General features: G+C 42.2%; 2 protein-coding genes across 2 annotated transcripts in view; one reads left to right on the top strand and one right to left on the bottom strand.

Moving 5' to 3' along the window:
- LOC105558288 (protein Skeletor, isoforms B/C) overlaps positions 1-5,733 on the top strand; it is a 28,393-nt gene extending 22,660 nt beyond the window's left edge. The window contains exons 11-13 of the mRNA XM_012005878.1: positions 4-121; positions 1,495-1,719; positions 1,798-5,733. Coding sequence (XP_011861268.1) covers positions 4-121; positions 1,495-1,719; positions 1,798-3,834 — 2,380 coding nt within the window. The 3' untranslated portion in view covers positions 3,835-5,733. The remainder of the gene's footprint in view (positions 1-3; positions 122-1,494; positions 1,720-1,797) is intronic.
- Positions 5,734-9,720: 3,987 nt separating this feature from the next.
- LOC105558279 (DDB1- and CUL4-associated factor 10) lies at positions 9,721-13,069 on the bottom strand. The gene is made up of 6 exons (XM_012005868.1): positions 12,181-13,069; positions 11,990-12,103; positions 11,693-11,890; positions 11,458-11,629; positions 11,157-11,372; positions 9,721-11,069 (listed from the first exon to the last, which is right to left on the bottom strand). Exons 1-6 carry the CDS (start codon positions 12,384-12,386, stop codon positions 9,906-9,908), a joined length of 2,070 nt encoding a protein of 689 aa, XP_011861258.1. The 5' UTR covers positions 12,387-13,069; the 3' UTR covers positions 9,721-9,905.
- Positions 13,070-15,742: the final 2,673 nt, after the last annotated feature.

Raw genomic sequence — 15,742 nt, 5'->3', positions numbered from 1 at the left:
AAGATACACTTTCGTCGTGGAAGGCGGCGAGGATCCCAATTTCCCGGCGCGTTATCATCCATTCTACATCACCGACGACCCGATAGGCGGCTACTATCACAAAACGGCCGAGGAGAAAGCGGTAAATCGTCTTGCATGCAAAACGTTCCCGGAAGAAAGGAACATTAGTTCTGTTTTTGATTTGCAAAATGTTAAAATGGACTTGCTATATTTATAGTATAATACTTCCGCGGTAAAGCAAGTGACTGAGAGAAGCCCCCCACGTTGCCGTGTAACTCGGATCTCGAATCTCCCCCAGTTAAATATATAGCTATTTAACCCTTAAACTACACCCGGGGTCCAGGAGACCCCAACAAAAGTTTGCGTTTAAATATCTCCTATATAAAATGTGAAGTTGGGACTTATGGCGCCATTTGTTGTTAGTTGATGTCTTCCTTTTTAAGACTACACATTAGTTGTGGGTCCCAAGGTGCTAGTTGACTAGTGACAGCCGTTCAAAGTAGACGCTTTAAAACGCTGGGGTCAATCTGACCCCCTGTGTAGTGTACGAATATTGGGAGGAATTTTTTCATAATTTTTTTTTGTTTAATTTTAATGCATTTCAACTAGAAAAATGTAAGTATTAATTTAAATACCGTGTGATTTTTTAAATTAGTTATTAACATAAATTATAATATACTTTTAGATGGCGTATAATTTGAGAACTCGGAGCATACGCCAGATTGCTGTATTGAAATAATGTATTCAACCTTTATTTATCATATATTTTGTAAAAAAAACATTTTACACGCAAAAGACGAATAATATAATTAATTTTTCAAAGAATTTAAAGGACTCAGAGGTTCAAAAATATCACTTCGGCCGGGGTTTTTCGCAATAAATTTAGAATAGAATATTTAGACACTACCATCCTGTCACGGCTCTGAGTCCTTTAAATTCTTTGAAATTTGTGTTTAACACATACGAGTCTTACTAATTTATTTAATTAATTTTTATTGCAATGACCAGTAAAAATGTGCCTTCAATTTTTCCGAAATATCACACCTTCGGTTGTCAAAGTAAATACCTTTTTTGGGATGAGTATCCAGTTAAATTTTTAGGTTAAAATATTATAAATGAAAAAGTTATTGAATTTTAAGTAAAAAACGGCATTTTCTGAGCTTCTTTCTACATTTTAATTGTTTTAAATTATTGCAATCATTATTTATGGCTCGAACCAAGTTTATCCTTATACATGTTAATGTTAATATAACATGTCTAATTTTTTACAACATCAAAAAATGAATAGTATCATTGCAGCAATTGTTTAAACTAGCGAGGGTCAGATTGACCCCATGTGTAGCGTATGTCTCAAATAGATAGTGTGTAGTTTAAGGGTTAATAATCTTCACGAACTGAACGATGTCCTTGATAGAGAGCGTAGACGCCGGCGCGAACAGAAAGACCCGGATGAAACGCGAATCGTAACGGTCGTTCGCTCTCTGATCTTGACAGAAAGTGAAGATATTCGCCGGCGTGCGCCGGCAACGCGGCAAGGTCACCCCCACGGGCGTGGGTCGCCTCTGCAACTGGGTGCACGATGAAAATGCACCGGAGGCGGACGAGTTCGCGTCCTTCGGGGCTTACCAGCGCACCCTGACCCTCTTGTGTGACCACGGCGAGCCGGGCATCGTGGAGTGGACACCCGACGAGCACACCCCCGACACGGTGTACTATCAGGTAATCCGGCATCTGGATATATTTCTCATCTCGCACCGGAAGATTCCGCAAGTCGGTCCTTTCTCCTCTTTCTTCCAGTGCTTCACGCATCGTTACCTGGGCTGGAAGATCAACGTTCTCGACAGCTGCGACGCTAGCGAGGCGTCGGCGCAGCCGGCGGCCAGCGAGAAGCACGAGGTGTACGCGGAGCCGGACCAGGACCGCCAGGACCTGGAGTACGGCGCGAGTATTGCCGTGCCGAGCAAGGTAACGCCAACGGCGGAGTTCCTTCATCAACAGCATGCCCATCATTCTCACCGCGAATACGGCCACCGTTACCCCCATCATCATTCGGCGACTAACAGCAAGCTAAGCGTCTCGCATCCGCAGCTACTAACGAATAACAATTACGATCGCTTGCAATCATCATCATCGTCCGAAAGCTCGTACGGGGCACGTCCGAAGGACGCGCATCGCGCTGACGAAGCTCTGCCACGGCAGCAGCAGCAGCAGCAGCAGCAGCAGCAGAAGCAGCAGCAGCAGCAGCAGCAGCAGCAGAAGTCGCAGCAAAAGCAGCAACATCGCTCGACCACGATCGTTCACGAACCGTCATCATCTCTTCACGCTGGAACTCATCTCACGGAGCTCGCGCGGGATATTCAGCATACCGCCACTAACCAGGAATTGTCTAACCTCGTTGCAGATCACCAGCGACCGTCACTGAGTCACGGGACGAGGTTGCCCTACGTAACGGCGGCCATCAGCAACACCCAGCTACCGTTTTCCCGAGCGCCGCATCATTACGCGAGCAATTACCATCACTACGTCCGCCATCAGCTTCCTCCGCCCCCTTCTCGTTACTATCATCAGCCCGAACCGCCGAGGACCCAACTGATGATCATCCGCCGACCGGTGACAATAACGCGCCATCCGATGTTGCAGACGTTACAGCAGGCCGCCAATACGATAACGGGCGCGTTATCCTTGCCGTTCCCGTTCTCGTTCCCGTCCTCCTCGCCGCGGCCGATCCTCATCGAGCGCAAAAAGTCCGTTTACCGGCCGCCCGTCGCAATAACGACGCTGAAGGCGATGCTGAAGACGACTCCGAGGACGACGGCCGACAAGCCTACGTCCGAGAAACTCGCGGCGAAGATCGACTCGAAGCAACGCGCGAAACTCGAGGCGAAGGTAGGCTTGGGCTCGGAGATTTCCTCCGAGAATCATTTGGGTTCGTCCTCTTCCTCCTCCTCCTCCTCCTCTTCTTCTTCTTCCTCGTGGAAGCTTCTGAAACCCGCGCGCAACACCGGCTTCAATCCCGACTCCATCGTCATCGAGAGCGGCTTCAAACCGATCATCAGAAACGTCGTCGACCGAGCGCCCGTCGATGTCGCGCAGAAGAGGCTCTCGGCGGGGTCGTGGCAGGACGGGCTGCTCAGGAAGAGCGGGGATTATCGTACGATCGACGAGTTCTCGCCCGTTTTCGTGCCGTCGCTGCCGGTGACGGCGTCCGCGATCGACGGCGGCAGAAAGCGGAAGAAGAAGCCGTCGCCAGCTACGCGCGTCTCCCCGCCTCGCCTGGACGATCTCGACGACATGGAGATGGCGGCCGACCTCAGACTGGACACCTATTATCTCCCGCCGATCGGGAGGACGCGGCCGGAGCAGCTGCCGTCGTCCTCTTCCTCCGGCGTTCTGGTCACCTACGACGGTAAGAAGCTGCGGGACCCCACCGGCTTGGCCAGGTCCGTCTCGGACGTGGAGCATCGCGGCAAGGGCCGGCTGACCTCGGACATCCTCAGCAGAACGCCGCAGTTCGGCAAGTTCCAGGGCGAGCTGCCGCCGCTGATCCCGGGAGAGATGCGCGCGAACGACTCGATCCCGCCCTCGTACGGCAAGAAGAACCGTCTGCCGCTGCTCGTCGATCTGCCGCCGCGCGAGCTCCTGTCGAAGACCAGCACGAGGTTGAAGCTGGTGGAGAGGTCGAAGAGATCGCCGCTGGACGTCGGCCGCACGATGTCCAGCGCGGACTTTCAGCGCGGCGGCGATCGGGTCGAATCGGTCAGCGGCGGCGGTGCGCGCCTCAGCAGCCTCGGATGGGTCGTTCTGCTCGCGATCGCGGCGCGCCCCGCGATCTGAGAGATCGCGGTGACCGGCACCCCCTGTCCTCCGACGATGGCACGGCGTGTCCTCGACGGATAGGCGCCGGGAGGAATCGGAAGACGATCGTCTTGGGAGCGCCCGCGCGGCTCACGGCGGCACAGGATCGTTCGGGACATGGTGGAAGTATACAAGGTGAACCATTCCCGTGGACGCGCAGTAGCCTAAAAGTAGTGGGGACGATCCGTCCAATAAGAGCCGTGCTTTTTTGCGGATACCTCTTTAAGATTAGGTTGGGTTATGATTTGTTTGACCGTTCAAACTGCCGCCACGCAAAAAAGCACGCCGCTTATTGGCTGGAAGGAAGATTATACCCCCTCTCTTTATGCGCAATGGTTCACCTTGTATATTTCCACCATGGTTCGGGAATAGTAGACGATAATATTCTTCAACTGCGTTAACACCGGGGAAGGCATTACTAACCATTGAGAAAACCCGCTGGTTTCCTATACAGTAGTACAATCCGCCTGTCAAGCTCGCGTCTCGCGATTCTGGTACCTCGATCCACCCTCAATCGTGTTCTTTGCGTAGACTACCGTTAGCCGCTGCTCCCTTCTTTAGGCCGAACTCGAACTTGTATGGTTTGATGACGCTGACACTTTTATCGCGCTCTTTTAATTAATGAAGAAAATAGAATTTTATTAACTTCACGTATGTCGATACGCGCATTAATTTTTCTATTGCAGTAATAGAATTAATTGTGCAATCTAAGTATCTGGTATCAGAATTATAATCGTGTGCAAAAAGATATTAAATGTTATCGCTAAAAGAAAGTAACATAAAATATATGTTGGAGAGTCAAGAGCCAAAAGAAACAAGCAATATAAGATGTTGTCGTTAAAAATTTATAATTTATTGTCTGACGGTAAACTAAACGTTATGTATACGTTTCGATTTTACTTTGTAAGTCTTTTTAGTACAATAATTAATAGAAGAATAAAAATTATATAAAAACTGAAAGTCAAACGTGTCAACATAATTTTAAAATGAGTAAAAATTAATTCGATTCAACTTATTTCTTCCATTAATTATTATGCCGAAGAAGACTCGGTGAGGTTGAAACCCATACAGCACGCATGTCTAAGGCCCAGTTTCACCAAACATCGTTTAATTTTAATCTTGGTTTAATTAACGTACGTTTGCCTTTTATCTAAAGTAAGAGTCGAACAGAGACCGAGAACGAATTAAGCTAAGTTTAAAGTTAAGCGACGTTGGTGAAATCGAGCCTAAAAGACGCCTTAAAGATGTCTTAAAGATACCTTTTAGACATACGTGCTGTATGGGAACGTACACAATATTTAGTTTATCATCGGTTAATTAATTATACACTTTTTAATGACAACATCCTATATTGCTCGCGGTTATATTTTCCTGGCCTTAAATTGTTTACATATGTTATTACATATAACGAGAACGGAAGATATTGTTCTTGCGGTGCATGAACATTGAACGTGTCGCAATCCGTCGCGTAAAGAAGTTGTAACAATGATCTGGGAGAAGTGCGAGCTTATAATCACAATAAATGTGTATTTTCTAGTATCGCGACATTACGATGCATAACGCGATAATTGATATAATTCCAAGGGAAAAAAATCACGATTAAACCAGATAGAAGAACACAGACGTGAAAGCCCGATCGAGTTTTGCAAACATCGGTTTACAGCTGGTGCAGGAGGCGTTTGCAGCAATAGGCACTTGTTGAGTTTTGTGCTGGCATATATATTTGTAAATAAGTTAAAATATTTGTTATAATAAAGGTAATCTTGACACAGTTGTCTCCAAGTTGTTGTGTGCACTGTCCTGTTTCTCGGTAGAATCAAGAAAAGCTCGACCTATAGATTCTACTTGAAGAAAATAGTAAAAATTTTTGACAAACTTTTTCTCTCGTTTCATTTATTACCTTAATAAAATTTACAATTGGCTTAGCGCAAATTAATGAACTGAGTATTAAAAGAGTGTAAAGTGTAATGTAAGTCATTTTCATCACATTAGTTTTTTTTTCAAGTAATTGTCACAGAATTTTTTATTATAGTTCGTTTGCGCAGGAATTAAGAACTACTTGTATAAGTTATATGCGCAAATACGATATCAAGCAAGGTTTTATTGTATACAATAAAAAAAACAACTTACAAAACGATCACACACGCAACTAGTGTACACAACATTAACATTAGAGTACGAGAAAAAACCGATAGAAGCTACTTGTCACTAGTTATACAAAAAAGAAAAGATAATTTATGTACGATCTCCAACAACGCTCATTTTTATCCGTTATCTATTATTGCATATAAATTCACGATAATTCGTATTTTTACGAGACGCCCGCGTAGGGGTTTTATTTAAATGGGCTATAAGAAGAATCAGAAATGTTAATTGCGTAAAATTTGAAACATAAACTCTTTTAGAAATAATATCAGCATGTGATTTTTAGAATTTTTATACTGGCTAGTTTTTAAGAAAACTTATAAAAAAAGGTTAAGACTTTTTAACGAAAAACTCGATGCTGCACGTATATCAATTGTCCACAAAAATGACCAATAAAAAAAGTTAAGAACTGAATTAATTTATATTTAATATAAAAAGAATATATTACATTAAAAGTATCTTTAGATTTAAATACCACGAACAGTTGTCTTGCAGTGTTAAAATTTGCATTGCAATAGAACCGCAGTAAATGTTCTCAGAAATTAAACGGTGAAAAATCTACAAATATTCATCTACTGACATTATTTATAAAAAAAGCTTATGTTTTACATTTTATGCAATTTTTAAAATTTCTGATGCTTCTCACAACTTTTCTAAGTCTCTGTGAAAAGAAGCAATAGAAAATCCTACATATATAAAAATTATTTTCCAAAGTTTCATCAATTTGACCGCTGCAGAAATATGAGCGTAAAACACACACGCATACTTCACATCCATGTCATCTGCTGCACGTTTAACGTTCACGAGCACAAACTGTACATTCCGTAATTTTATTTACGACTTCCGCGCCGATATTGCGCGAGTGAATGATTTTAAAATACCGATTTCTGTCAATAAAAATTTCGGACCAGTTACCATTAGAACATAAAAAAAATTCGGAAACTAGTGGAAATCAAGACGATGACATATGATACCAGATCTAGATGTAATAATGCAGATCGACCTTATCGGTCGATCATTGTACTACAAATTTTTTTATAATTTACGGGATTGTTAAAAAAAATTTAACGTTCCAAATGATGGAAAACGTACAAGATGTAAGAAAAGACAGCTTTAAATTGTATCAAAATATAAAAGTTTTAGAACGCGTTGCATAAATCTTTTTCGAATAGAATAATGGTGTATAAAAATTGTTATGTTTGCCATAGAAAATTCATAAAAATGATAAATTGATAACTGATTCATAAAAATAATAAGTGATTTTTCGCTGTTTACGATCTGATATACAATGTCTGATGACTGATCCAAAACTTGGAGGATACACGGGTGTAATTCGTATCGAACAACTAAACGGTAAAACACTTTAAACGCAGAGATTACTATCTTAATACATAATCGTCAACATATTTACACATTTATATATATATTACAGGACATGCCATCCCCCTTTTCCCGTTCTTAATGATACAAGTCTAATGACAGGTTTGAATTATCTTTCTACAACTTTAGGTAATATACAGAGTTTTATATATCCAGTCGTATTATCTCGGTGATAAAATTGATCCTTATAAATGATCGACAGCATTTGCTATACATGTAATATTGCAAATCAACTACTGTACTATTGCGACGGTAATTAATTTCATCCCGGATTATAAGTAATCCGATTATACTCCTTTTTATTGTGTTAAACACATTTATAGTACAATGTACTGCAGATGTTCTCGGCAAAGCGCAACGGAATATAGCCTTCTTATTAAAGGCCATTATAACTTTGACGAACATAAAAATTTTCACTTACAAAAGTACTAAAACATTTCGTGATATTGTTATGCCGCAATGCCATTTTCGTCGCTCTCGTGGACAAAAATTTCAACTCAAGTAACGTACATTGCATGTAATTTAAAGGGTGTAATGTAAATTGATTATAATAGAAAAACATGATTTTCTTAAATACATCATTCTTGCAAAGAGTCACGCTACAGTTTCGAATTCGACTTGATGACCGATTTTCGAATTCTTAAAAAATTGCAAATTACAGCACTGTTATCACACGCGTTATACGCCAATGTAACGTGTGTAAAATAGTTGCCAATTTTTATTTGCTACAATCTATTAATACGTGTTTACGAGAGAAAGCGTTGGACAGGTGTTACGTGCAAAGAAGAAATAAGAAATGAAGAATGTTCCGCACTTTCTACCATTAGCGACCGTTTTATTGGACACGAACGAAAATTCTGACGACTAAAATGAAGCTACGGAAACTTTAATGCCAAAATGCCAATTCTGGACTGGACGAAAATGTGATAAAAAAAAGTTTATTACATATTTGGACATGGTGCGGGTTTACAACACAATCAGTCACCGGTTGTATTTATTTTCATCGATACAATATGTATATGTACGCATTTTTATGCACAAGTGGCAATTCTTTGACCAAAACTTCGTTTTCAAGGAAATAAAAAATTTTTTCAAATTTCTTTCCCAAGAAAAACAAATTAATCAAAGAATTTGCCGTGAAATATAATGACGTAAAAGCGGAAATCATGGAATTATTTTTCTCGTTAAGAGACTTTTTAGACAAGCTGTGTTCTCAATTTATTTATATAATTCGTTAATAGAATCAAACACAATACAATGTTCGGTGCTTCTGTAAAGCAATGCATTACAAATTAAGCACACACTTATTTCTTGATTTCCTACGTTTTTTTTTATCAATCAGAGATAGGTGATATAAATGTTCATTATTTGAATACTCATATCCTTCGTTTTTATCGTTGCATTACAAGCTTTTCCTATAATAATGTTAATAAATAAGAATAATAGCTTTTAAACAAAGATTTTTTTAATCGATATACATTCCTACTTTGATATACTTTTTTTTTCGCACGATCTCTACCAATAGAATAAAAAAAATCTAGATATATTTTTTTACGAAAACAAAAACAGAAATCACGTCATATCTAAACGAAGAAGGAAATTAAAGCTCACTAATAAAGTTGTTTTCTCCACGAGATAATTTCTATTAATAATCATTTTGTTCTTTAATGCGAAAATTATACTAACGCGTTAGAATATACGAATTAAATTATTCAAACCACGCTTTATATGTACATGTATGAATGATATACTTGGTGCCTTTGCAAATAAAATATTTGATACTTTACATCTGTAGGTCGTGATCGGATGAATTTGCAGGATTGGTAAATTATAGCAGCGCGTTTTTACGCGAGGAGATAAAATCACTGCGAGGATAATTCATCGAGCAAATATAAATGATACAAACAGTTAACTTGATGCACGAAATAATATCAAGAAATTGACCGCGTTATTAACACGATTGTTAACGTATTGCGTTTTTTTCCATCCATTGTTCGTATCACCAATACCATCGATAAATTTAATAGGTAAAGAGATGCGACAATTGTTTATTTAATACGTTTTATCGTGTGCACGCGCACGAATCATGCCGTCGCGAATTACATACACGGACGTGCAACTAAGAACAGCGGCAAAGCTTACTTCTTCTGAAGCCTAAACATAAAATAAATATCGCAAAACTTTTCTCAAGATGGAAAGTGTAATTAAGCAGTAGAAAATGTGGAACCGTGTACATATCTATACATGTATTATATACCCCATACTGATATAATATATATTAAATAACATTCATTAAAAAGGCATATATACATATATATATATATATCAAGTAAAAATATAATTATATGTATATAATTTCATATATATATATAATCATATAAATTATATAATATTAACAAAAAGATCCTCACATATGTTGCATAATGAGCGTGATCTTGTATACAAAGCGGCAAAAATATATCTACCTACCAAGAGACCTATCAATGAAAAAATAACAAAGTGCCTAGAGCAAATTATCTATTTAGCTAAACCACCGGCTGGTGCCAGACGATCTTGCCGCTGAGGCAACCGGACACAAGCAGGTAGTGCTTAGGTGAGAATTTCGTGCTAACAACAATATCGGAATGGCCAATGTGTGTCGCTAACTCGTGGAGCTGCATAGACTCGTTGGCGGGTGGAACACAATTAGACAGCTCGGCGCAATCGCTGGAGAACGCCAGCAATCGTACGCCATAACCGAACGGCGAGCATATCAATCTACCGTCGGCCGAGAAACACAGTTCCTTGATGTAACCGGAGCCGACATTGGGCTCCTCGATATAATGCGTCAATCTGGGTGTGTTCTGGTGGATCTCGTGGTTCCGCGGTATCGCGTACGTGGTCTGGAAGTTTTGCTGGTTCTGCAGATTCTGCACCCGAGTACGGTCGCCGATTATCACGACCGTGTGGGACGACCGAGGGAGATTCACGCTCACGCCGTTATTCGACCTGGGTAGCCAGTCCCTTCTCTCGGCGGCGGGATAAAACTGTCTCTCCCGTTCCCTACGAAGTCGGGCCTCCCTGATTGCCACGAGCGCCTCCCACACGTCCGACGTGCTTACGTGCAGCTGCACGTTGCCGCTGGTGAAATTGTCGATCATGTTACGCCGCCGCAAGTCGTCGAGCTGAGAGTGTGGTCTGGGAGATCTATAATCGTTCTCCTCGGACGCGTCGTGCGCACTGTCGTTATCGTCGACATGCCGGTCCTCTGCTCGACCGTCGTCGTCGTGAATCGCGTTTATCCTGGAGTCGGCGGCGGCGGCGCTCGTGCTCGAATTCACCTCGACCATGTTGAGGCTCGTTCTCAGCGCGTTTCTATCCAGGCGCGGAACTCTCGATTGGGATCGCAGATTTCTACGCGCTATTACCTGCCAGCTCGTCAGCGACGACCTAATCGACGACGGCGCCGCGTCCGCGGACACGTGGATAGGCGAGTCGAATGAATTGGACCTTACGTCTTGCACTATCCGGGCGCGATTCCTATTTTCTATCAGGAAGGAAGACGTCATACCAGAGCGCGACGATTGCGACTGAGGAAAGTCCTCGAACTCGTCCACGTTCAGTCTCGTCAGGCGGCCCTTCTCACCCTCGTTCACCTGCTCCACATTGCTGGACGCCTCGCGTTCTTGTATGTCGTGAATGCAGGTCCACTGCGGGATAAATGGGTCGATGAGACTCAACGGCGGTTAGTAAACGTTGGTAACGCAATGCGCGATCTGACACGCGCGCAAACGAACCTCGGATTTTTCACCGCTGCTGACGTTTCGGGACAAGGCGCACCATCCCTGCGGGTGAACTTGCAGGCTCGATATCACCTCGGCGTCGTCGCCTGCGGGGAAATCGGTGAGGAACTCTACCCGATTATGGGTACGAGTGTGAGCAAAAAGGTGTGTGTAACACGCCGCGATAGGTATGGTGGTTTGGGACAACTGCATCAGTCTGTACATATTTGGCTGCAAGAACAGTACGATGAGAGCCACTCGAGGGCCGTCGAGCTCACGAGAGCGTGAGAGAGTGAGGAATTGGAGGGACAAGTACCTTGAATCCCGCCAAATCCTGACTTAGCGTACTGAGCTTGAGATTATGGATTATGATGAGATATCCTGAAGTGGTGCATATTAACATTTTGCTAGTGTCGGGAGTAAGTCTCGTTCGCATTAGTCCATTCGTATGAAACACACGATTGTACACAAAGCTATTTTCTGTAAAACTGTAAGACGCGGCGATTAGTTGTGCAAACACGAGAGGACGAGTTACGCGACTGTCTCGTTACCTATTGATATCCCAAGTATATATGCTACCGTCGAAGCCACTGGTCAGCAATAAGCTGTCGCTCGGACTGTACTCTATGTTCTTAACCCAATTGGAGTGTCCCTGAAGAGTCCTTATCCTTTGCTTCAAGTTCCTGGCGTCCCACAAAGCGACCGTACTGTCGTCCGAACAAGTGGCGAACATACGCTGGTCCAGAAACCTAATTGACAAGAATATTTCACACATCTCTACCGTTCGCCGTCCTCCTCCTCCTCCTCCGCAACCATACCAGGGGTCTTAGGCGAATCGTCTTACAAACCTTACACAATTGACGCAGTCATTGTGAGCGTTATCTATCGCATGTATCAACTTCCTACATAACGGGTCAAACATTAAAATACTCTTCTTCTCGCATGCCGCCAGCAGGAGGGACCTGTAACATTGGCCAGACGTGAGACCGAGCGCCGGGGCGACCGAGGCGACACGACGTCGCTGAGACACGCTACCGACCCGTCTGGCGAGTACTCCAAGTTGAAGACGCCGCCGTGCCTGGCGGCGGTCAGATTGTCCCCGTGGTCCCACGAGGTGGTGGGCTGTACGGAGGAGTAGAGAGTCCTGTGGAAGTCGTCGCTGTGGCCCAGCGGGAACCTGACACCCAGCTCGCGTTGCCTTAACCAGAGACTGTTCGGCGTCTGCTTGATCCTTATCTTCGGCATCTCTCAGCCGCATCCAATCGAACGTGTCACCGCCGGCGACGGTCGGCGAGATGGGCCGAGCTCGTCCGGAACCAGAGGCTCGGCGCGGCACCGGAACTCGTCCTCTCTCCTTCCTCTTTCTCCCCCTTCGACGGCGCGTTCCAGTCGGCGATCACCTCGTCGCGGACTCGCGGTGTCCCATGGGGAGAATGGACAAGCCCGACAAAACGGTTCAAGGTTCAACGGGCGACCTAGGTTAGGTGCGAAACGCTACGCGCGATATTACACGTGACTCACCGCGGTCATCGCCACCCGACACCGCTCGTCGGTCGCGACACGATCGCGGCGTGGCGTGAGAAACGCCAGCGGATGGATCCAGTCTTTCCGTGTCGTCCTCGTGTCGTGGACAGAAAAGGGCCCCGACGGAGTTCAAATCAATTTTAAAAATCTGACATAACACAGATCAGCGCCATCTTTGCTGCTGATCCGCGCTGCCTGTCATCGCCCGTCGACTATGCGCGCGCGACCATCGACATCGATATCAATCGATATCGCCGTCGCGCGATTATTAGAAACAGCGGGAGCAACGTTCTCCGATCGGTGTTCCGGCAGATGGCTGAAAAGGAGCATGCGTTGCGTGAGAATGTAAAATGTAATTAAGGAAAAGGGGACGTTCTTCTTAGGCGTTTTCTCTCTTTATCTTTCAAGCACTTCGCTTTCTCTCGTTCTCTTTCTTTTAGTTCGAGCGTTCAATTCGCCGAGGGGACCGCTCTTGAAAAATGCTTCTGCAGTTGCGCAAATAAAACTTTTAATTGGCGCAATGGAAAACATAATAAATAAAATACCAAGGCATTCTTAATATAGCCCGTTTTTCATTCACTTCTCCTTCGAATCTTCATAGTCGACGAACCTTCACTTCCCAGTGAGAAGGCTGATGTCAAATCAATGTCGATCCGCCCATACGGCACAGAAATATTGCAGCAACATTGCAGAAATATTTCTTTGCAACATTGCAATATTGCAGAAATGTTGCAAAATGTTGCTGCAACACTGCTGCAATCTTGCAAATCAATTTCCCAGCAACGGTAAAATGTCCGCCTTCAGAAATATTGTTACGTAACGTTGCAACAATGTTGCAATAAAATAATTGGTAAATATTTACCCTTACATAGCACCCGCCAATCAACTTCCGTTTGACCTTGATGTTGACCTTGACCCCCAAGGAGGTCAAGGTCATTGCCCATTCCCGTCGCTCATTGTTTGTTAAAAAGTTATGAAGAAAATAAGTTTGTATCGGGTTTGCGTATTTCTGTAAAGCACAATATTTTTGTGTGCGTATGGACTTACAAATGATGGAAAATTATCTGCTCTACAGAACAGTTAACCCGGGTTAAATATATACAGGGTGTCTGATGCAAAAGTAGCCAACTTAAAAATAGTGGTAGATTGGGTTAAACTAAGGAGAAATGTCATGTGCCGCGTTCACCAAATATATTTATGATTCAATGCCAAGTACATTTTCGTTTAATGGATATATCTGAAACATAATATCAAAGAATGTATTTAAACGAACAGGAAAGTCATACATCCTTTTAAATAAGAATTCTGCTAAATAATGTTCGTAATGCTTTTCAGATATCCCATACTTTGGAATTGCTGCTCGCATATCATTTGTATTTTCCATATTTTCCATCATTTGTAAGTCCATACGCACACAAGAATATTGTGCTTTACAGAAATTCGCAAACCCGATACAAACTTATTTTCTTCATAACTTTTTAACAAACAATGAGCGACGAGAATGGGCAATGACCTTGACCTCCTTGGGGGTCAAGGTCAACATCAAGGTCAAACGGAAGTTGATTGGCGGGTGCTATGTAAGGGTAAATATTTACCATATAATTAAACTTAATTACTGTATAATGGTATACAGTTTGCTAATCGAAAAATATATGTAAATTAACGCAAAAAAATATTATTACGTACAAAATATTTAGTCCAACAGTATATTGATACATTTTCTATTTACTTGGCTCTTGTTCGTCTCTCTTTAAACCTGAAGAGGATCGTAATTCACGATCGAAACGTCGTTAATGTAACAACGTGAATAAAAAGCCAGATACGTCAAAACAGCTGTATTAATTTATAAATATCAAGTTTAATACTTTAAATCACAATATGTACAATCATAATTAGAGTTTAAGACATCTCATTTAATAAAATATAAATGCTTCATACATTTTTTATCTATAATCTATATTGCATTATATAAAATAAAAGTGAAAAACGCAATTTAAATGAATCTTGAAAAGAAAAATATTGCAAGAACTATTGGCTTCTGCACAACAGGACGCGGAAAATTTACCGCGCGGCATGAAGCAGTAATAGCCAATCATTCTTTTGCTCTTACAAAAAGTGATAAAATAAAAGTAAAAAACGTAATTTAAATAAATCTTGAAAAGAAAAATATTGCAAAAACTATTGGCTTCTGCACAACAGGACGCGGAAAGTTTACCGCGCGACATAAAGCAGTGATAGCCAATCATTCTTCAATAAATCGACAGTCGAGAAACAAAAGACAAAACTCGCGCGAAACATTAACGTCCAAGACCGAACGTCCTGTAGACGTCCAAAGATTGACCACTGACGGATGTCTGAAATGAGATATATATGTATATGTATACCATGGACGTCCGTTTCATGTCCATGGACGTGCGGATGTATAATGGACATAAAATGAACATCCATAGGATGTCCTGTGCTATTTGGGAAGTACTTAATAATTCGCGCATTATTGGTATCAACGAAAATAACATTATAAAATTCTCGTAATTAGGAACATTTTTTTAATAGAAAATATAGTATTTTTATAATTTTTAAACATTGCTGCAATATTGCTATCGAAAGTTTGCAATTTTATAATATATTCATGTTTATCTGTGACAAATTTTTTACCGGGTAAATTAAACTAACAAGGGACCGTTTCAAAGTGTCCTCCTCCGATTTGGATGAGCTTTGAATATGTTGTTTTCCAGCTAAAACTAAGAGACACGTATTTTTTTATACGTGCTCTTACGCGCTTTTAGGGGGTGGAACACCCCTGTGAAAAATATCGGTTTTTCTCTTTCGATGCGAATATCTCCGAAACTATAAGAGATAGAAAGTTCTCTTTTTTTTTTAATTAAACGGTTTCAAAAGTACTACAAAATGGCGAAAGAAAAAATTTTAATTTTTTTAAATTTTGCAACATACCCCCACCCCCCACCCACACAATTTTTTAAAACTTTTTCGCCGTTTTGTAGTACTTTTGAAACCATTTAATTAAAAAAAAAGAGAACTTTCTATCTCTTATAGTTTCGGAGATATTCGCATCGAAA

Source organism: Vollenhovia emeryi, unplaced genomic scaffold, assembly GCF_000949405.1.
Source record: "Vollenhovia emeryi isolate VEMERY1.0 unplaced genomic scaffold, V.emery_V1.0 DF939359.1, whole genome shotgun sequence".
In the NCBI taxonomy this organism is placed as follows: domain Eukaryota; kingdom Metazoa; phylum Arthropoda; class Insecta; order Hymenoptera; family Formicidae; genus Vollenhovia; species Vollenhovia emeryi.
The sequence above is the reverse complement of the archived record's forward strand: the minus strand, read 5'-3'. Positions and strand labels throughout refer to the sequence as shown.

Excerpts from the sequence above, each read along its gene's own strand:
- LOC105558279 (XM_012005868.1), bottom strand. The coding sequence starts at position 12,386 with ATGCCGAAGATAAGGATCAAGCAGACGCCGAACAGTCTCTGGTTAAGG. Across the intron at positions 11,373-11,457 it reads AGGATTTGGCGGGATTCAAG|CCAAATATGTACAGACTGAT; the intron begins GTACTTGTCCCT and ends CTGTTCTTGCAG. Across the intron at positions 11,070-11,156 it reads GCAGCGGTGAAAAATCCGAG|TGGACCTGCATTCACGACAT; the intron begins GTTCGTTTGCGC and ends TTTATCCCGCAG.